Source organism: Falco punctatus (genome assembly GCF_963210335.1).
Source record: "Falco punctatus genome assembly, chromosome: 4".
Taxonomy (NCBI): Eukaryota; Metazoa; Chordata; class Aves; order Falconiformes; family Falconidae; genus Falco; species Falco punctatus.
The window spans coordinates 57108396-57130162 of record NC_137583.1 but is presented as its reverse complement, the minus strand read 5'-3'; the positions used below and the strand labels follow the sequence as shown (position 1 = coordinate 57130162).

General features: G+C 41.3%; 1 protein-coding gene across 5 annotated transcripts in view; it reads right to left on the bottom strand.

The window, feature by feature from the left end:
- LOC308063652 (sodium channel protein type 5 subunit alpha-like) overlaps window positions 1-21767 on the bottom strand; it is a 224945-nt gene that overhangs the window by 97104 nt on the left and 106074 nt on the right. For 4 of the 5 annotated variants that reach the window (XM_080386919.1, XM_080386920.1, XM_080386918.1 and 1 more), the window contains 5 exons: window positions 21585-21767; window positions 18779-19180; window positions 9361-9493; window positions 5569-5807; window positions 456-629 (listed from right to left, as the gene is read on the bottom strand). In XM_080386919.1, the coding sequence (XP_080243045.1) occupies window positions 456-629; window positions 5569-5807; window positions 9361-9493; window positions 18779-19180; window positions 21585-21767 (1131 nt within the window). The remainder of the gene's footprint in view (window positions 1-455; window positions 630-5568; window positions 5808-9360; window positions 9494-18778; window positions 19181-21584) is intronic. The other variant, XM_080386921.1, reaches the window with a different exon arrangement.

Below are 21767 nucleotides of genomic sequence, written 5' to 3'. Positions count from 1 at the left end.
TAAAAAATCACTCTGTGAATAATTCAAAGACATTTTCTTTTGACAACGTTTAAAAGAACAGTGGCATGTTTATAACATAATTTAGGAATAACAGCTTCTAAAACAACAAGTTACTGGCTCTTGCATTTCTTGGGCTATCAATTATCTGACTGTGCTAACAGGTGTACAGGTATAAAATGACAGATTTCTATTACAAATTGGAACTCAAACATTTTAAGTGTGCTACAAGTACCTGGCACAGCTAGAAGGAATCAAATTATGTTCTCATTTACCCTGATGTAAATCTGGAACAATTCCATTTATCCTGCAGCCTGTAATTAGTGTCATGTACTGTTCGTCAGTTTGTAGCAATTAAGTCTTTATCGGCAGATGCATTTTTAAGCAAATATGTTGTATTCATGTCAGAGTTTATATGTAATAAACCAAGAGGGGTAAGAACAGAATAAGACCATTACCAGTCGAAAGGAGCGTAAAACTGACAGGTTTCCCATGCTGGACAAACCCAGTTCCATCAGGCTTAGAATAACAATTATGCTATCAAAAATATTCCAGCCCTGCTGAAAATAGTAGTAAGGGTCAAGGGCAATTACTTTGAAGATCATTTCTGCTGTGAAAATCCCAGTGAAGACCTGCAGAAAGAAAATATGAAGTCAAAGCAACCTCTTCAGCACACCTTATTTGCAAACTTTCCGGTGATAGAAGTGAACACAGTGGACAGACATTTTACAATAATACTTTCTTTTTCATGGGTAATTCTTTAATCACTATTACAACTTCGTCTAGTCTTTTTACAGTAATATTTGACACTGCTGTAAGCTTACAGTGACATCTGGGTTCAAGCTCTGGATTGGAACATATGTTTCCATCTCTTTCCATCATCTGCGTAATCCCAGTGATAAAAAAGAAAGTATAAAGGTGCCTTTTATTAAGGTTAAATCTATTAATTTCAGTGGAGAAACCCAAATGAATGGAGCATGAGTGTTAAGGGGTATTTGGGCTGTAGCATATGTGCTGTATTATCCCTTTTTATTTTGTTATCATTATCAATACCAGGGCAATGCAAGCCTCCAGTCATTCTGAGGTTATTGCTGGCAGCGGAGGTGATTAGAAACTCTAATTTGAGTCCTAGCCTGTTTTTTGTTTTTTTGTTTTTTTTTTTTACAAATAGTCACAGCAATTTTCTTTTCATAGCATCCCGGGAACACATTGCTTATTTATGACCCAGTTCAAATGTCATATGGTGGAACTCCTAATTGGAACATTTTTCTTTAAAACAACATATAAATATTACCTATGAGGCAGAGGGAGAGGGAAAGAGAAGGCTGCTGACAGCAGATTCAGTTTTAACACATTCCTGCAAAGTATCTCAGAGAATCAGATCTTGTCCTTTCCTATGCCCTCCTTAAGTAACAGTTTAAATGCACAACGCCAGGCTACAGTCAACTTAAAATGACAAAATGTGGGCACCGAGTTCTTCATATACAGTTTTATTTTCATTCCAAGTCCCAGCATAAGCTGCACAGAGTTTCACATTTCTGAAAAATTCTCTATTTTATATGTATATTAAAGCACATGGTTTTCTGTGAAACAAACAACATTAATGCACTGTGTTGGTAAAAAAAGAGGAGGGAATCCAGAGCTTACATATCCATAACATACAATCAAGGAGAGATGTTTTCCTTCCAATAAGCTGAATATTTGCAGCATTATCCTAGCAAAACCGATCAACTCTGAGCAACAGAGATGAGAAACCCATTGAGATGTGGAAGGAAAAGTTATGATGATATAATTGTGTTATTAAGGAATAAAAATAGTCATAAGCCTGCATTTGAGGAATGCCTAACTTTACTCTGTAATGCTTCAGGAATAAATTCTTCCAAGTGGCCATTTAACACAATTCCTTATGTAAAATACCTTTTCTTTCTATCAAGAAAATCATACCTTGCATTGCAGCAAAACCTTAGGCTATAACAACATCCCATCACCACCTCATACCAAGAACCTAACACAACACCCTGTCTCATATTTCTATCTACCCAACAATTTCTGAATCACAGTGGTCAGAAATACCAAAGATTCCCACCAGAACGCTCCAATTTCCCTTAGGACAGAGAACAAGACAAAACTGGATGTCTGTGAAATTGTATCCAGGGGACAGCCTTAAAAACCACGCTACCACGCTGCGAACATTATGCAACCGTCTTGCTGAGAAATGACTCAGGAGGATCACTTTCTTTGCCTGAATCATTTGAATCAATAGCCTTCTGAGAAAGAAATGTCACAGTAAGAAAGCAAAATGTCTGAGCCTTCTTAAAGGCATCAGGAATCATATATGGGTACCAGCTACGAATTTCAAATAGCGGTTGTCAAGTTGCCGGCACCTGGTACGCGGTGACTGCACTTGTCCAGGAGGCTGGATATTTAATATGATCAAGGCTGGAAAGGAAACAAGTAACTTAAGATCCCACCAGTGCCAAGTATGACACTGCTGATTTGGAAGACTTTGCCTTAAAAAAAAAAAAAAAAAAAATCAAATCTATAATTTCAGCCTTTTAGGTTTTAATAAAGTATCATGGTATCTGAAGTTCAAAAGGAAAAAAAAAATTGGGGGAATCTTGCTCTATCTACCCATTATTTAAATGGTGCCACTGCATAGGCAGATGAATGACATAAAGATGTACATGAGCTTGGCTGTCCTTCTGATCATGTTTGAAAATGTTGATTCCTGTAACTGATGAACTAAAAAAGTCTGAAGGTAGCAGATGCTGCGTGAAGTAGATAGAAAATTAGAGCGGGAGATCTCCAATGACTGGCAGAATTGCTCTCGGAGAAAACGCAACTGTATTCTGCTTTCATTCTTTCCTTTCTCTCAGAAACATTTGTTTTGAGGAACAAATGCCAAAGATCTGCCCTTTTTAATATTTGGCCCCATTTAATGCTAGTATAATCACAGGAGGGTTAGATGCAATGGGAAGGTGACAGCCAGCCCGCACAGGGGCAGAGGAGGGGTCTGGCAGCCTGCGGCTTAGGGTATGCAGTCACCTGGCAGCCTGCCCTGGGGCTGGGACTCCCTTCACTTGCACAGGAGACTGCAAAAAATGTCATTTTTCATTACTAATGACTCTGCAAAATCCTCCGCAAAATGGAGATACCTTCCTCTGACCTGCTCTACTCGCAATCAATCCAATTATGGAGGTAAGTAACTATGTAGTAAGGCTGGTGAGGGGGAGCTGGGACGGTCTGGCCTCTCACAAACCCATCCTGGGATCTCAGGGGAAGGGGAGTCCCATGCCATCAGCCTGCTACAAAAAATATTAGCAAGCTGTTTTGCTTATTTTACACTTTAGCTTGAAGAGGACAAATAGCTTTAGGCAGTGCTGAGAAACTCACAGTGAGATTTATTTATTTATTTTTCAAAATTGTGCAAAATTTGCTTTGCAATTCTTTCCTCTAGTCATTGTGTCTCTTGCCTTGTTGGCACTTGGCACAGCCCTGCTCAGCCCCGGCAGGTCTGCAGGAGCTGTGCTGGCAGGAGGGATGCCAGGGGCTAAAGTTTCACTGCCTGTGGTCTGCAAAGGGAGAAGCTGATCCACCAAAAGCAGAGCAAGGAGCAGACACATTTACTATCCCAAGTGCCAGGTGGAGAAACAGCAACGTTGCCACCTGCTCTGGTGGATACTGGGTCCGAAGGAGTTTTTTTAAGTCATCTTAGAAGGCTAACAAATCGTTGAGCAACAACAAGGAAGGCTGGCTGCAAAGTAGAGCTGAATGCAGTCCTGTGAGATGACTTTCTGAGCTACCCTTATCTACTGCTTTCTGCAGAGCGTAAGAGCATGGGTTTGAAGCAAGAGAGACCCGAACAGATTTTTGCTCAGCACAACAACAGAGGGAGATTTGCCAAGACACAGCAGCTGAAAAACTGGAGACTGGTCCCACAGCCTAGGAGAAGCAGCTCAACCTGGCCAAGGAGGCCTAGAGCTGAGAATAACAATGCATATATGATGTACCAGATATGCTAGGACTGATTGAAAAAGCCTGATTATTGCTACTACCCACGTAAACCTGCCAGCGTAGGATGCTTCTCACTAAAGGCAGATGTCACATCTGTGGTGTCTCTGCATACTCCCACTCTAGTCGATGGTCACTATAGTCACTGGCCTCCAGGACACAGTTCACCTTATCCAAAAGTAAATGTCTTTAAAACATCACATAAATCGTGCCTTGAAATTGTCCATTACTCTCCACTGACTTCAAAGGGAGACAAAGGCAACTGGCTCAGAGATTCCTGCGCTGTAAGTATCTAAAGCTGGGCAAGGTGAATCCCACTTTAAGATACTGCAGCCTTCGTTTTTACAGAAATAAAGGGATTTTTTCATCTCCACTGTGACCTTCTCAATGCAAACTTAGCAGCATCCACATTACACGTTACTCCAGACATACTTATGGTATTACAGAATATCTCTGCTTCTACCACTAGATGTTAGGGGCAATTCCACCACGCCATAGCTAGATGGCTTGTGCCTTTTCCAGTACGCACCCTTCTAAAATTAAAAGGATTTTAAACACTAAGTTTTAAAGCAGTAAACCACAGTAACTTTCAAACATAAACTCAGAGAAAGAAGATTAAAGAAAAAGCTTCCGTTTTGTACTAACTGCAGAATTTGAGTGGCCCCCTGGGGTAACAAATTGTACCGCATCGCCTCTGGAAAGGCTTTTCTGCTGTCCCTGCAGTTTGGCTGCAGATCTGTCACTCTGCTTTTCCTTGGAGAAGTGCAGTCTCTGCTTACTTCGCAGCTCTATCCCCGGCTGCTCCAGCCTGCACATGGAGAGTTTCCCCTCAAAGCATCAGCCACTCTTTGCTCCATGTCCCCTCTGCCTGGGGGCTTGCATGGGACCCAGCATACGCTGCTGGACAAGGCAGGGAGGCACAGAAGGACATACAAGGACATACAGAAAATGTACCATAGGCACCTTCCTGCATACATATCCAGCTACAATCAAACACCACTCTATTTCTCTCCAAGATCTTGCCTTGGGTTTTTTTGTAGTTTGTTTGGGTTTTTGTTTGTTGTTGGGTTTTTTTGTTGTTTGTTTTTGTTGTTTTTTTTTTTTTAATTAACTTAAAAGTCACTATTAGTCACAAAGAACTGCAGCCTTATCATTGCTTTACCAGAAATCCCAAATAAACCTCATTAACCTTTCTCTTATCTTGTTTCCTTAAACAGATACAAAGTAGATAACTATCACGAACAGCCCAGAAACATGGCTTTAATGGTTACTAATAACATTAGAATATGTCAGTTTAATAAAAATAGACCCATGTCCTTCATTCATTTTTCTTCACCCCTGGAAAGAGGTGACTACGTGGACTTGCTTGACATGGGTTTACAGTTGGACTCGATGATTCTAAAGGTCTTTTCCAGCCTAAATAATTCTCTGATTCTATGACATGTCATAGGCCAAGCAACGCTGACAGCATATCAAAATGGGGTCTTCCCAAACGGCAGCTAAAACTTTAAAAAGTGACAAACATATCTCAGGTAGCACTTCAAGTTTGCATTCACTTACCAAATTTCCTATGTAAAGCATGTGGTCAAACTCTTTCGTCATCTTATAATGCTCCAAAGCCATGAAAAGCGTGTTCAGCACAATGCACAGGGTGATGGTGAGGTCGGTAAATGGGTCCATTACCACAAACTTGACAAATTTCTTGATTAAAAGCCAAAGTGGGCAGCAATCCCAAATGAGAAATTTAACAGCAAAGTGGTTCCAGCAGGGAGGACATTTCTGGTGTGATTCCTCAAGCTCTAAGTCACAAGCAGTAAAGTAACAGTCAATTCACACCGAGTTATATGACAAGAGAACACTTAAAATGACTCATAACATAAAGGAAGACCCCTGAATTACCCCAGACTTTTTTTTAGGATAAAAGTATTTTTTTCCTAATCAGCTGGCAAACTACACACTTCGGGGTTTTTTGCCAGTTGACCTGCACTTAGTAGACAGTGACCTATTCTGAAAGTAATAACCTTTTAAAAGTGTTGCAAGCATAAAGGGAGAATCACACTAAATATGTAAAGTCCAGTATTTTTTATATATATAGATATAGATATAGATACAGATATAGATATATCTCCTCAGATTTTTACTATGTTTTCCATTTTGCCAAGTTCAAATGGAAGAGAATACAATGCCTTCATTTAACTTGGAGTAGAATACATTATTTTCATCCTCAGGTCACATTTTAGAAGTATCTTAAGTAACACTTTTTAAGGCAGTTAAGAGATGAAAGAGATTAAATCCAATATTTAGAGCTGATTTAAGCACTTGCAAGTCAGATCATCACTGGTTATCAATAGGGTTTCTGTTCTTGATCCAAATCCAAAACCACATTAAGCATCTGATTTCTTTTGAAAGGCCCACATACAAAATCAGGGGAGTCCATAAGTCACTTTGAAAATGGTACTAAACCTCTGGTGTGCTTTTTAAAGGTGCTTTTAAAACATTACCTAAAATACAACCTTTATATGTTCATTTTACTTGAGCACAAAAGAATTGAAATATAATTAAAAAAATAAGTATAATTTGCTCTAAACGGTGAAATAGAAAAGCCAAAAAAGACAGTTAATGACTGAATGATAATGATTAGCAGAATTGCTTAATGCTTTCCTTTTCTGATTCCTTTATGGGCATGGAATGCTGTATAACGTTTTTAGTCTATATAATTAGAACCTGCACTGATAACAGGAAAACTTTAGCCAAGGCTGTTATTTCAATCGGTTTATAAACAGCCTCCTCTCTCACGTCAGGATGAACTCTCTGGGCATTTTTCTTCATTGCACAACAGAACTACAGTATTAGGTGTCTGCTAGCAAGCTTTCAAAGTATCAGATGATATCCTACATGCACAGGTTTTGCGCAGGCATTTACACAGCTCCAAGATCTCTGGCAAACCAAACTGCTAGTGAGAAATAACTATGTCTTTCCAGCCTCCAAAAAGAATGTTTAGAGGTAAATCTCTAAAATGATGTGAGAACCATCCATACCCAAACAATTTCAATGCAAAATCCTAAATTTGCGTTTTTTTGGAAAGCCACCGCTGAAAGTAATAGTTTAGGGAGTCACTTCCTAAAGGTTCTAATTTTCCAGGTAAATCCAGAAAACATCTGTCTACATCCATACTCCTCATAATCACTCCTCAGCAACCCTGCTTATTCCACTGTTATTAATTTGGGGACCTACGTGATGGACACGTCAAATTAGTGACTTTTTCCTGCGGCTCCACAGGACTCAAGCCCCTTTAAGTCCAAGTCGCTGCTATAAGGTGTAGTTTCATCCCTCTCACCCTCACCAACATATTATTTCTCTGTCCTTTTGCCAGTTTTTGTGCTCCTGGACCTTCTTGGTGAGCTGGTTCTACTGGTTGACCCAAATGAACACCAACTGTACAGTCAAATCAAACTGCAAGAACACAGCAAGGGAAGGAGGAAAGTGTGATTGTCCTGTTTTGACAGTGATGTGGCATTAAAATGGTTTAAATCAATTAAGAAGCCACATCCTTTCCCACCATAGGTGAACTTTGGAAATTGCAACAGATTTAATAGTGTTTTTGAAAAAAATCTGCTAAAGGAAGAGTAAAATTGGACTCAACTTTTTTTTCTTCTACTTTATATTGTTTTAAAAAATGGTCAGAAAAACACAGTCAAAGTTTGTATTGGAGGTATTTTTACTCTGATTTTTAAATGAAAAAAAACTAGGTCCTTCCTTGTCTGCAAGGCTTTACAATGTCTGGGGAAAAACAGCCAGATGATGACTGCCCAACAGCTGAGAGGAGAAACCAGGTAACTGAAAGGGAAGGGATTACTGGACTGGCTGTTTCACAGTTAGGCACAAATTATAGAGCTATTATTACAGGTAAAGCCTGTGATACATTTTATTCTTATTCGATATTCCTCTTGTTAACACGTATTCAGTTTCAATGACTAATCAAAGCCTGGGAGTTAGGAAACCTTTGATAAAGATTGAAACAGTTTTCCATATGAAGCTAAATATGTACATCCTCTGAGTTACCCTAGACTTGATGGTCTCTGTTTCTGTGGTAAGAAATAATAGAAAGTACCATTACATAAATAAGAGGTCCAGCTCAGACCTTTTAGGCATTCTTAACACACTGCAAAGAAGCAAATCAATCACAAAGCTAATTGCTAAAAAACCCTCAGAGAACAAATAAAATGTGGAGTAAACTAAACACTGGAATACATCGAAGTTATTATTTACCTATTAAGAATACAACTCTTTATTTATTTAAACATATATGTATTTTTACTGGGCACAATACTGGTGAATATAACCACAGGCGATGGTAAAAAGCTGAGGAAGAAGGAGGGCTTTGTGGTTTCATGTTGGGCTGTCTCCAAAGGGCTAGGTCCAGTCCCTTTCTGCAAGGTATCTCCCAGATAAGCCCCTCTGGCTTGTCTTGCCTTTCTATTCATCACTAACACAGACAGTAAGGCTGCAGGAGAATCCGAAATTTCCCTTGCTCCACACTGTGCTCTTGACAAACATTTTCCTATACTCTTAGCTGCTGCCTCGTATCTTGTTTCAATTTACAATGTAGGAGACATGAGGAACTGTAAGGAGCCCTTTCATGCTGCACGTAAAGAACCTAAAATGTGAAGTCTTGCTGTAAGTTGTCTTGCTATCAATGAATTTGTGAAAGAGAAGTGCAAAGTTCCTGTATGTGGAAAGAAAGGGAAGGGAAATCCCCTTTCACCTAATGAGCAGCCTAATGAGCAATGGAAACATTTGTTTGGAAATATTTGCATGGACAAATGGGTCCTTTGAGCATCCTTAAATTTCAGAGTGGGATTCAAACACCCACCAAACTGTCCCATTAGCTGCTCTGCAAGGAGGAGACTTTCCTCCCCCACAGCTTGCAAGTTCTTCATGTAGCTGGTGACTGCACATGCCAAGCTTTGCATCAGCTCTGGAGAGATGAGATAGAAATGTACCTACAGTCACCCAGTCTGGTGCTCCCCCACCCTGCATCTTCATTAGCCCTGTGTAATCAAATGCCACGGGAGCACAAAATCTTATCAGATCTGATTTTGGTTATAAGGCCAGCATTATTTTTTTTCAGGATTTTTACAAGTCCATGGGTAAGGCAGTTATTATTTTGCCTTCCGTTACAACATTACCTCTGTCATAGGGGTCGCAATAACTTTCTATAATGCCTTCTTGAAAAACAATGAGAGTTTAATATTAGGGTTCTTTGTTCTTTGTTTAATATTAGGTGTCACTTTGTTCCTGCCAATCAAGATGCATATGGCTTTGAGTTGGGCAACTAAAGACATGTCTTACCTTCCAGGGCACTGGTGATGATGCTGACAGCGCTCACTGCCCTCTGCCTCTGAAAGGGTTCATCCGAGTGGTCCACTGACGGGCGGTGGGGCATTAAAAGCTGCTTCTTGCTTGCCTCATCTGAGGGAGAGGTCTGTTTAAATGAACACATTGGATCAGCAGAACAAAACCAAGGCAGATATGGTAGCATTTTCAAAATTGACTAAGCACAATTTTTCCCATTTGGAAAGTCCAAAGCTCACTGATTTCCCAATTAGACACATGCTGACAGAATACTGCTTTTTAAAACGACACTTTGAGCAATTTTGGAAACTTTGTCCTGCCCTTTACCTTCATGTTTTCCAGTGAAAGATGCAGGTGAAAATAAAGGAATGCTTCTGATGCCAGAGAAACAGCAGTGCTGCTTCAGCAAGCACTTTGCTTGTGAAAGAAGCCCTGCTTAATTACATTAATTAATCCATTATTTCTGAAATGTGTTAACTGTTTAATTATATGGCTAGAAGTGAAAAAGGGGTGTGGGCAACAGCTCCATTACAGGCTTTTGATATCATACCAAGCAAACTGACTCCTCAACACATGTTTTCTCTTGTTCTGAAACACTGCCAAATCTCAGGAACACATTGTCATTCTGGTGATCTTTGGTGTCAGGGATTCTGAAGCTCCATAATTAGGGGAGAATCTCAGCTTCTCTTTTTTCTTAGGAAAAAATAAAAAATAACCCAAGCTCTCTTATTTTCATGTTTCTCACGGAAAAGTTTTTTAAAAAGCCCCAAACCCAAAGAAATAGAATACCAGAAAAACAGAACTCCCAATCTGTCTTTATTTAATGCTTCATTTTAAATTAGTTTTATGCTTTTTGAAGGCTTGGGTTTCAGAAGTCAGCCAGAAACACGGTATAGCTGCAGACAGACACTGTAATAAATACTTTATATTGTCAGCTCACAGGAGCAAGATGTTAAGACTTTTATTATTAAGAGGTCCCACTTTATACAGAGACAAATCCCACTGGCTTTGCTCCTCTAGTTCTCCCACAGGCAGAAGGAAAGGTGGGGGCTGAGGTATAAGGATTTGGGAAAGCCAGGTTCATCATCATTCTCTGTCACAGGCCTCCTGGTTGAGACACTCACTCTCACAAAATAAATGTTTTAACAGCCTGTCCTGCTCCTCCAAGCATACAGGCTGTGAGTTCTGATACACTATGTAAGCAAGAGAGATGCACTGTAGATAGATGGATACTGATGGCTCTTGCAATATAGCTCAAGGAAATGTGAAAGGAGAAGAAATCCTTATGAAGATGATAAGTCCTGGTTTATAGAGATGTCAGAGTAGCTGCTTTTGCCTCTCCATAGTCAAATGAGCTACAGGAATTGGATTCAGTCTTCTGGATCTTCTCACCACTCGGGTCTGAAATGGCTCTAACCACCCCCAGTAGCACCCAGGATGCCAACCAAGATATGCCATGGGTAGCAGCTCCACAGCTCTGCCACCAGCACCCAGAGGGACTCAGGATCCCTCCTCTTCACCATTTCTCTACGGAAACTGCTCTTCAAGCAAGGCAACTCTGTGAGAATGGCAGGGAAAAGCGCTGGAGCCCTACGAGCTGTCTGTCTGGAGTGTGACCTCTTCAGGGCAGGGGACATCCCCTTGTCAGATGGTCACAAAGGACACAGATGCTTGGCCACAGGTTGACACCGAAAATAATAGCCAGAATACTGGTCCCAGGTCAATTCAAAGTACTGCAGTTAAAAATATCAATCGCTGCAAGACCAGAGAAGAGTAAGGACTTAAAACATTAAAGCAAGCACTTAAAACATTAGCTAAACCAAGAAAACAGTAATGCTTCAAAACAGCTTCTTTTTTTTTTTTCCCCTTTCTAAAACATTCTCTTTTGTTAAAACAATCGGCTCGTCCATTCAGTTAATGACTCAGTCATCTCCAAAGCAGAGGTGTAATCAGAACCTATTCAAAGAGACTCCTGCTTGTGCATAACGTAACAAGAAAATTCTCTGTCCTTGCTTTAGGAGCTGGGGAAACCAGAAACAGTATTTCAGATGCATTAGTTCGCTTGATGCCCTTCGCCTTAAAAATATCCAATAAAAACCAAAGAAACAACCACAAATGTTTTATTAATGAAGAAAGCATCTACAAAATTGCATAATCGTTTACACCAGTTTGGAGTACATAACAAATACATGGGGCTGAAAAGAAATAAGTAGACAAGGAGATAAAAAACCATGAGGGAGATAAATTTCTAAGTAGAATAAAATAAAAACGTAAAAGAAAAAAAAAGGGGGGAAAAAAGCCAAATAAAACTCTGACTCTTCCAGTTGCCTCTGTCTGTAGAATGAACCATAACAAAACCTCAAATCTCAAATTCCTCTGGATCATCTAACTCTTACACTGTACAATCTTCCCATCCCATCTGACTGGAAGCGTAGGATGCACCAGCAGCATGTCTGTAGGTAGCCCCATCCCCAGAAGTACCAGTTTTCTGACTGTCAGGAAGGATACTATATTCCCCTTTATGCATGCAGAAGTGCTTTTGCAAAAGTTATGGGTTGGTGGCCTTTCTCTGAAAGCCACTTTTTACAGGTGCAAAAACAATTCACTGCAGAGGTAAAAAGTCAAAGGAAAAACATTCAGAGATTCATTCCTCCTGATTTTTTATTCAACTAAACCGGTGTGTAAATGAAAAATCCAAGTTAAAAAGGTATGGCATGTCCTGCATAAATAACAATAATAATAATAATTATGATAACGATGATGATGATAACAACAATAATAACAACAACAATAATAATAGGGGAAAAAAGCAGGGAACTGGCTTTTTCCCTAGGTTTGATGCAATATTCTCGACCCAACAAGTTTTTTAGTCACTCTTTTTCTTTCCAGCCCAGCATTCTCAGTGCTGTGACCCATGTCATGAGAAGCGGTCCCCAGGACTTCAGGAGCTCTGCTGCAGCCAAGGGGACTGCTAGCAGTCGCTGACCTCCACACACACAGGGGTATTTCCGAAGGAGCCTTGTGATGGCTCCTTCCTTCACCTTGGAGGGGTAAATTTGCTGCTGGCCCATGCTTAGAGCAAACGCTGCTGTAAGTGCCAGCCGCTTGCTCGCCCAGCTGCCTGAAGCCCAGCTCCCACTGCCAGCCGTCAGGCAGCAGAGGGTCATCCCTGGAGCCAGGACACAGGCTCTGGCAATGGTGGGGTGTAAGGAACACTGCTGTGCTCTTGGCAGGAGGACCAGTCTCTTTCCCAACAGAGCTGTTAATCTATCATATAGCCAGCTTGCCGTTTACAATCAAGTATTTTTTCCAGGAAATGAAGTTTCCAACCAGGTGATTTGCTTAAAAATCTTGAAATTACTGAGGGAAGTTCTTGAACTTTTGTTCTTTGTAAAGAATAGATATGTGAGAGGGTTTTTATATATATATGTATTAATTTTAGTACAGAGATAGTTAATAGTCATGCAAGGAACCAGCAACTTTTGCACTCTGAGATAGAGAGCATCTCCAGAAACGGGACAAACAAAGACTATTATCATCACAGAGAGAATACAGGCGCAGTTGTTCATCATACTTATATTCCTATAGAAATTAAGCAAAAATAACAACAGTCCCTACAGTTATGCAAGGAGTATCCTTAGGACCCAGATGAGAACTCATGATGGAGTTAAAACACGGGCACTTCCAGAGGGGTGAGATTATTTGTGTTGCTCCCTGATTGACTGGAAATGTTTCTCCTTTGGATTAGCTAAATTCTATAGGGACAAATATACTATTCAGTAATTTACATGTAAATGAAGATGCATAACACTGCAGAATTATTTTCTTCTGAGTGCCTACACTTCTGAGCTATGTCAAAACTGTTCTGTGAAGATGTGCTTATACATGGCAGCATTTTAAAGACCACATTTGGGAACTGGGACAAGTTTAATTTTCCTTGTACAGTAAAAATCTTTTCAAGCAGAAAAAGAGGTGGACAGGCCACACCATGAACAATGGACCCAGTAAGGCACTAGCACAAATATTTAATGAGATTGAAGGTGACCATAATAGAGCACAGCTTTAAAAAGAAGCCATTCAATTTTGAGTATGCTTGATTATTTAAAGAGATGCACCACAAACTGGAGCAGCTTGCAATATTTGTGTCAAATCTGACTGGTTTAGGCTTAGGATGGGCTAAAGCAAAGTTTGAAATGAGCAGAATCTAAAGCCACGGTGACAACTCTCTGTGTGACAGCAGCAGAGGGCTAGCTCGCTTTTGTCTACACTGGCAGCAATTTTTGGATGGCTTGTTTTGTTGACCTTTTTTCTGAGCATGGAAACTGCTAACATTTTCCATTTTCACCAGTCCTGTGGCAAAGCAAGAAGGGGAAAAAAAGTAATTTTGCCTCCAGGCAGTTTTAGGGTCAACAAGAAAACCTCAGACCAATGTGGTCAGCAAAACAGCTTTTTTTGCTCAGCAACAGCAAAAGTCAAGGTCTTTTTGGTTGTTGTTGTTTTAGGCGTTTTTAAAATAATGAAGACAAAAAAGATAAGCTTCTAAATCCTTAGTTTGGCACTTTGATAAGCAGCCTGGCCTTTCTTAAGGGCTCACTCCCCACTAGTTTTCACTCCTGTCAAGCTAGCAATACTCAGCATTTCTAGTTTCCTAAAATAAAAATAAAAAAAATAAAAAAATAAACAAAACCAAACAGATGCGCTACCAAAAGGAAATTTAGGAAGAGTTGTAAGTGTAAGAGGGACACCCCGGGTAGCTCCAAGCTCAGCCTCGTTGCCCATCCCAAAGCCATGTCACAGGTGGCACCGCTCTGCTCCTGGGCTGATGGGGAGCTCTGATGAGCAGATGCCTCAGGGAGAGCGAAGCAGTGGGGAGCACCAGCTAACAGCCAGCTGCCCACCTGCAAACAACCACCTCCTCAGTCCCGCATCCGTTCCTCTGCCCCTTCAAATCTCAAAAATAACTGGAAAGTCAGGATAAACTAAAAAGCTTGCAGTTCCCCTCCAGAAAGGGCTCCAGTTGGCTTTAGGAGGCAAGAGGGGATGCTGTCACATGCATTTCTTAACCCTTGAGAAATTCTTAATGACAACGAGTGACATCTTACTCATCCTTATCAGATCCCAGGATAAATTGAGCTCCAGGTAACAGCTCATTAACTTAATCCAATTCTGTTTAAACAGATCACTACCTTGTGAAGGGAGATGTTACTCTAGCCTCTTAACTAAGAAACATCAAGACACAACAGAAGAATACATAACTACAAGTAACTACCACAGGAATGCGCAGAAACTTTAGGTTGTAGCGTGCCCTGAAGTTACTTACATAATGTATAGACTTTCTCTAAAAGAGGTGAAAGCCCAAACTCCCAGCCCAGCAATCAGCAGGAGCATAAAAAATTTATCATTTTTCAAACCTCTGCATCTCAGATCAAGTCAAAAACCATTAGGAACTTAAGCACAGTCACCAGGCTCTGCTTCTGTCTTATTTACACTGGGGTAAGTTTGATGAAATCAGCAGCTGCACCACTTGAAGAAAACTGGTAGGAGAACAGGAGCGGCCCTGATCCAGTCCTCTGCAGGATACACCACAGATTTCCAGGAGAGTGACTAGGACTTATGGTGGGTTTCTTAAGACAAGCTTCCTGCACCCCTTGGACTTAAATGCCTGTTGCTCTTCACATCCAGGTGAAGATGCCTGACCCAGAGCCAGCTTTGTGGAGGGTGTTTGCAGACTGTAATTTCATATTGCACTACTTTGCTCTTCATATGACCTCAGTGGGCTTTGTAGCCTTGAACACTGCCGTGTAACACTCTGTGCTGCCAAAGGCAGCCCCCCAACAACGCTGCCACCACTCCTTGTGAGTGCTTTTATGTGGCATGGGAACATCAATGGGGGCAGCAAAGTGTGCAGATATGCATGGGTTCCCTGCAGAGGATGGGATGTCCATCCTCTTACTCAGACTGTGCGCTGAAGGCCCTGGTGACTTGGTAGGACCGCTTTGATGGAGAGGAGTGCATGGATGGATGCCTGTCTGCATGGACCATGCCACCCATGGCCAGCAAGCCTGCTAACCAGTCAGACTGCCCCAGCTGATAAGGCTGATGGGCCTAAGCACCATTCATTGAGATTATCTGAGATCTCTCCTGTTTCACTAGCTGTATTCAGAGATTAGGGGATGGAGATGGAAAGTGCAAGCACAGTTGGTTTCTCATGGGAACACACTCACTTCCATCTGTGCCAAGCAGCCAAGGCCAAGTGAAGACCATTTGAAAACTGGATTTTTGAGTTTACATGCTCTTCTGCAGCCAAGTGTCAGGAGAACACGCATCTGAGTCACCAGCCTGAACAGCAGGACAATGTGCTGTAGCCACCTCTCTCAGGGGAGAGGGCACAAGCTGCACAGATGCCTTCACATCAGCTCAGCTGCCACCCGCAGCCATTCCCATGGGCACACAGCCCTTGGCTGGGGCACAGGGTAGCAGTTGCAATGACACAAAGGCATGAAAGCTGTTCATCATGGTTCCAACTACTTTGCCTGGGGTGAAATCTTTGGGCTGAATGTTGCTAAAACTGATCAGGCTAAAATTCTCAAAAGCGCTAGTGACTTTTTGTGCTTTCCCTGAGAAACCTTAGGAGGTCCTAGTTTGAAACCATCTGCTGAAACTATAGTCTGCTTAAGGGCTGCAAGCTGGAAACTCAAAACCAGAGATGGTCAGATCTTATTTGATGTTTACTGTGCCTTTTAAATCCGAAGTGTTCTTCCAGGCTTTCCCCAAACCAGGGTTCAATGGTCTCCCCACTCAGCAGCAATCAGACAGGTCTGTGTTACATTCGTCTGATACTACTGAGCATCACAGAGGGACCTAAACAAATGCATCTTCAAAACTTAATGCTGTAAAATGTGTTTTGCCAGCTCCATCAACTCAGACATTGTGTTTACATGAGTGAAGCCACACTTACACCTCAGGAAGCTGCATGTCAGGGCTTAATGCATATTACAGTGATAGCTTTTTATGGACTGCTCCTTCTTTTCTTGTTCAGGGAAGATACAACAGCATAAGTGGGTCCTTATTCATCATGGGCTTACACTCATATAAAATAAATAACAGCAGCAGGGTCAATGCGGTTAATGAGGTAACTTCAGCTTCACCCTGCAACATCTTTCTTTTGCTTCCTCCAAACATACCAAGATTCTACAAAAAGAAGCCAGAGCTGCTGACAAAGAAAAAACTCAATGTCAAATTTTAAACACAGAAAAGGCAAAAAATAATCAAACAAAAAGCCCAGAAGCATGTTGATTTATCTCCCAGCACACTGAGGTGTTGGATTTGCTATTTCCTTTTGCCTGCACTCCACGGCTGAGGCTGCACGTTTGTGCCCAGCGCTTATGGTTCCTGTAGTGAATACATCTGTACAGCAATGGGCTTCTTGCCAATTAGCTTTTAACTCCAGCTCACATTTTCTGGATAGATTAGATACCAAACCTGTTTTGCAGAAGACACAACATCCTTCACATTGCATCACTGAATGAGCATCTGTTACTATAGCGCCTGGGTGTTATTTCCTAGATGACCAGGGAACTGCCAAGCAAGCTCACCCACCCTGGCTGTTCAGTTTTCCACATCCATTTTTTTAAAAGGCAGGAAGCTGGCAAATGAAAAGAAATGCCGTCAGAGCTCAAAGCCTCCCTGTCACCTCAGGACCCAATCCTGTAAGATACCAATATTTCCTGTGAAAGGCTAAGTGCTCTCATGCTTTGTTAAGCTTTTTCTGGCATCCAGGAGATTCTCAGCAGCCTGCAGAGCTGCTTTCCTTAAGGAGAAAAGAGGGACATCCAGTGCTCATCTTCTGAGGCCTTTCTACTTTGGTTCAGACTTTTTTTTTCTTTAATGCACAGGGCTTTTTTTTTTTCCTTGCTTGCTTTTTTTTTTTCCCCCACCAAGCTAAGTCCAATAAAATTCCCACTATCTACAAATAGTGTTTCTGTTGCTTAGCTGTCTAGAGACTGCTCTCAGGACTGGTTTTCCTTGTCTGCAGAGAGTAAAAATGGGATTACCAAAGTCCTAAATGAACGAAGGTGTGAACATCTGAAAAAGCAGTAACAGCCTCAAAACTGTCAGCAAAAGAGATAATTCTCACACCAACCAGCTTCCCACGCGCAGCATGGCCTCTTCTCTCATGTACAGTGTGAGAGTCTATTTGCAGGACTACAGGGAAAGCCTGGATAGGTGAGGGAAAAAATTCTGTCCAAAGCTTGAAAGGGAAGAAGCCGCCTGACTCTAAAAAAGCTACTTCTCAATTTACTGATAATCTGACACCACGGCTGGGATCCATCTCGCTCACCTTTCTCTTTAGGAAATGCCTTGCCTAATACATGTTAGAATCACATTTGCTTATTTCCCCACTGATGCAACCTGGTTTTGGCACCTTATTGCTCTGCTTGAACTTCATCTCACCTGACTTAAGACACGTCTGATATTCTTCTTCATCTTGGGCTCCCCTTGTAGTTAAAGTTAACAGAAAGAGGCACTTTCAGGGAGAGAGATTATTCTGGCCCATTTTCAATCTCTAAAATGAAATAAATCCTGCCCACACTGATGGTAGTGACTAGACCTCTGTTGCATTAAAGACTGTTGAGGGTGATGAGCTCCAGTGCAGATTATCTACATTAAGAGATAAATTCCCACCACATCAAACTGGCAACCTGTCCAAATTGCCTGCCTGCATAGCAGGTATTTTCAACATAACATCTCATGGTTTTCCAAGTGAATTCATCCTGGGGTCCTAATGTTATTTGTCTTAAGAGTTTATTTACAGCCTTATTAAATATTTTGCAGCAGTGGTGCTTTGCAGCAAAGATCCTGGCAATCTGAAAAAGGCTTGAAGTGTGTTGATCATCTGCTCATCTTTTCTGGGTGTTATTTCAACTGGATGCTAAACCCTTCTGGGAACTACCTTTGGACTGTAAGAACAGCCCTTCACAGTAGCTATACGTAATACCAGAGCTTAGAAGCAAACAGATAGCAACCAGTGGGAGAAAAAGCAGTCCCAAGATGGTAAGACTCAAACCGAATCATGTTAAAAACATCATTTTCTAGCCACTGGACAAAGTCAGATATTAAAATGTCAAAAGAAACTAACTTAAAAAATGTCCCTACAAGGAAAGAAAATTCATATCAAACCCAAGACGTAGGTATTTGCCTCCAGCCAGCTCTGAACAGTTAAGTCTCACCAGAAGTCGTGAACCTCTTACACGGCACTAGACACAAGCCCATTGCCTTCCCACCCTGCCTAGGACGCTGGGTCTGGGTTTCTCACTGCAGACTGCACATCGCGTGAACAAATTACAGCAAATCCCAACAACATTTAGAAGGAAACAAGAGTGTGAATCACATACAAAAGTTATAAAGTACTCACCAGGTCGCCTGTCCCAGGTTTTTCCATAATAACTGGGGGGAGCAGTAACCCTGCAGGAGAAGTAGGGTCTGGGTTGAGTGCCCCGGTGCCTCCTCCTATCAGGGAAACCACACCATTGCAATCCACTGAGCTGTTCCTTTTGCCCGTCTGGGTGTAGTTGGGAGTAGTAGGGTGAGAACTATGGCTCACTTGACTTTGCACGCTTGGACGCCTCCCAGATCTTGGAATTAAGAGAGAGCCCCGGTGGCTTTCATTTTCCCCAGCAGTGCTGATCTCATCATCGGCAAAATCTGTTTCGGAGCCAGTGTCTCTGCCACGGAGTCGGAAACTGAATATGCTTCCGTGGCTGGTTCTGCGCTTCACCAAGTTTGCACTGGGACCATAACTAATGCCAAGGAGAGTCTAGAAACCCCCAGAAAGGAAAAAGGGGAAAGAGAAACAACATTTTGCAACACGTTTTCAGGAGCAAGGAAGGTCTGGGGAGAGCAGTAAGTTCCACTTTAAATCAAGTGCTTCAGAGAAAGACTTAATTACACGTAGCCAACCTTTGCAAAGTTAAGAGGTTGAACAGTCATTCCTAGCCATTAGGTATTTGTCTAATACTTGACAGTTAAAGATGTACTGAAACAGGAAGGGTCAAGGTGGCATTCACCTCGTAGTGTGATACTTCCTTTGCTTCTACTCCCCACCCCCGTCTGGTAAGTGCCGAAGGACTCGGGAAGGCAGCACAAGGAGTGGAAAAGAGGAGCAGGGAAGGGGATCCAGCTCCAGTTTACTGCATTATCACACATCTGTGATCTTCATAACAGCTAGGGAAGGAACGTTGCAGTGGGAGAAGAAGAGATAAAGAAACAGGGCAGGAAATGAACTGCAGGGGAAATGAGAAGAAGAGGGAAGAAGAAGAAGCAGAATACGACGGAAGAAGGTGATAAAGGAAAAAAAAAAAACGAGAGCAAGAAGAGGGATATGGTTTATTATTTTGTAAAATTATTATCCCAATGCATATGGCTGCTTTAAGGGGTAAGTAACCTCAGCACACAGCAGTCTCCCTCACACTCAAATTTTATCAGCCTTGAGGATCCACTCTGATGTCAGCTAGTGAGAGTGCAACTCTGACAGAGCATCAGCAAGACATAGCCAAGGACTAAACAACCTAAACCCTGGCAGAGTAAAAAGGATGTTCAGAAAATGCGTAAGAAATTCAAGCCTATCCCCTTCCCTCATATCTGAAGAAGAAATTATTGGAGTAAGAGCATTTAGGCAGAAATACTTTTGATTTTATGGCCTGTACAGAATTGTCAGCTTCTTCAGAACTTTCTCATGAGCCAAGTATGTATGAAGAGAGGTCAGATCTTCACAGCATCCACAAACCAGACAAACCAAATGAAGCCTGATTTCATTTTGCACAGTAGCTTACACTACTGAGTTATGTAATGATGCTATTTTGTGACCCTGGTACAAGGAAGAGTACAAACCCCAGGCCCCTTCTAACTAAAAACAACCCGTTTGGATTGCTACCAAATTTTAACTGGTCAGAAATCCATGCCTGGGTTTCCATGGCACAGTCATTGAGACTGATTTCTGATGGCAACACACTTCCAGCTGCTCAGATTGCATCTGAGTGATGACTCAGCTTTACTCCCTCCAACCATGCCAGACACAGCCTTGCAGAGAAGATTTACTATGAGCTTTGAAATGTGTCTCCCATGTTTCTCATGCATATGACATCCAGGGGCGAAAAGTGAAAACACAAAATATTAATCTAAGAAACAATGTGCAGCTCCAATCCACGGTCATTCTGGTACATGGTGTCTTGAAACCCATCCAGAATGAAGCTAAAGAGCAATTCTAGCTTTAACAAAAGTGTGATTTGTAACGCGACCCATTCCACCAATGAGAAAACAACAAAAACTATTAGATTAAAAAATGCATGTAATTTACAGAAATCTATCTCTGTGTAAATTTTGTGAGCTGGGGAGTCAGTAATTGGTCACATTTACTTACATCACTTACAACTTTTCTATGAGCTTTTTATGGCTGCCAAACATCCCTAAATTCACTGACAACAAAATATAAAAAGACTTAGCCCATTTCATGGCTATTCAAAACAACAAAATAAACTGATTTAAACTTTGCCCTCAGTTAAGCAAAGACTAATTATCTGAAGCTATTTATGATCATTTGATACATACGGCATGTGCAAATTCTATTCATGCATGTCAGTAACATTTACATAAAACCCTATTTAACAACAGTCTCACTCCATTTTTCCCCCCTGCAATAGAAAGTAGAAACAAGTGCCACAAAGTTTTGACTTGAAGGCAACTAGCAAAGGAATATAAAAATGTTAATAATGTCTTTGTATAGCATTTATAAAGCTCTCAGAGACAAGCTTCCTCTTTTCCTCCTCTCCCTTTTGTTTTTAAGATTTGCAGGTTTCTTCTAAGAATATTTTATCTCTAGTAGGGATAGGATAGATATAATCAGATGAATGAAATTAAAGAAAATAAACAAGACTGTGGGTAATCTTGAAGCAGGGAAAAAAAAACCAAACCACAAACCAACCCCAAAACTGAAACAACAGATTTGTAAAAATGTTTAATGGGCATTTTTAATTAATTTTGAAAAAAATTTGGTAACATATCCCCTTTCACTGTTCTAACACAGACTGTCTGCAGGTCAGCCATGGTATTAAATATCCGATTTTCTTTACAGCTGAACGTTTCAGCCTTAATTGCCTATTCAGAGCCTGGCCTAGCCAGCAAAGCGCAGTGTGGAGTAAGTGACATTTCAGACCGTGGCTTACCATTCTCCTCTGACCGTCATCGTAGTCACACTTGGGATTCCTTTGATCTTCCCCATACTCTTCTGCCCCCGAAGATTTCCTTTTCTTTCGCTTATTTCTTCTTTCTTTGGCATTTTTGGATGCTAAAGGTGACATTTCCAACGAGCTGAGTGACATTGAATCAATTCCTTTAGCAGCTAGTGC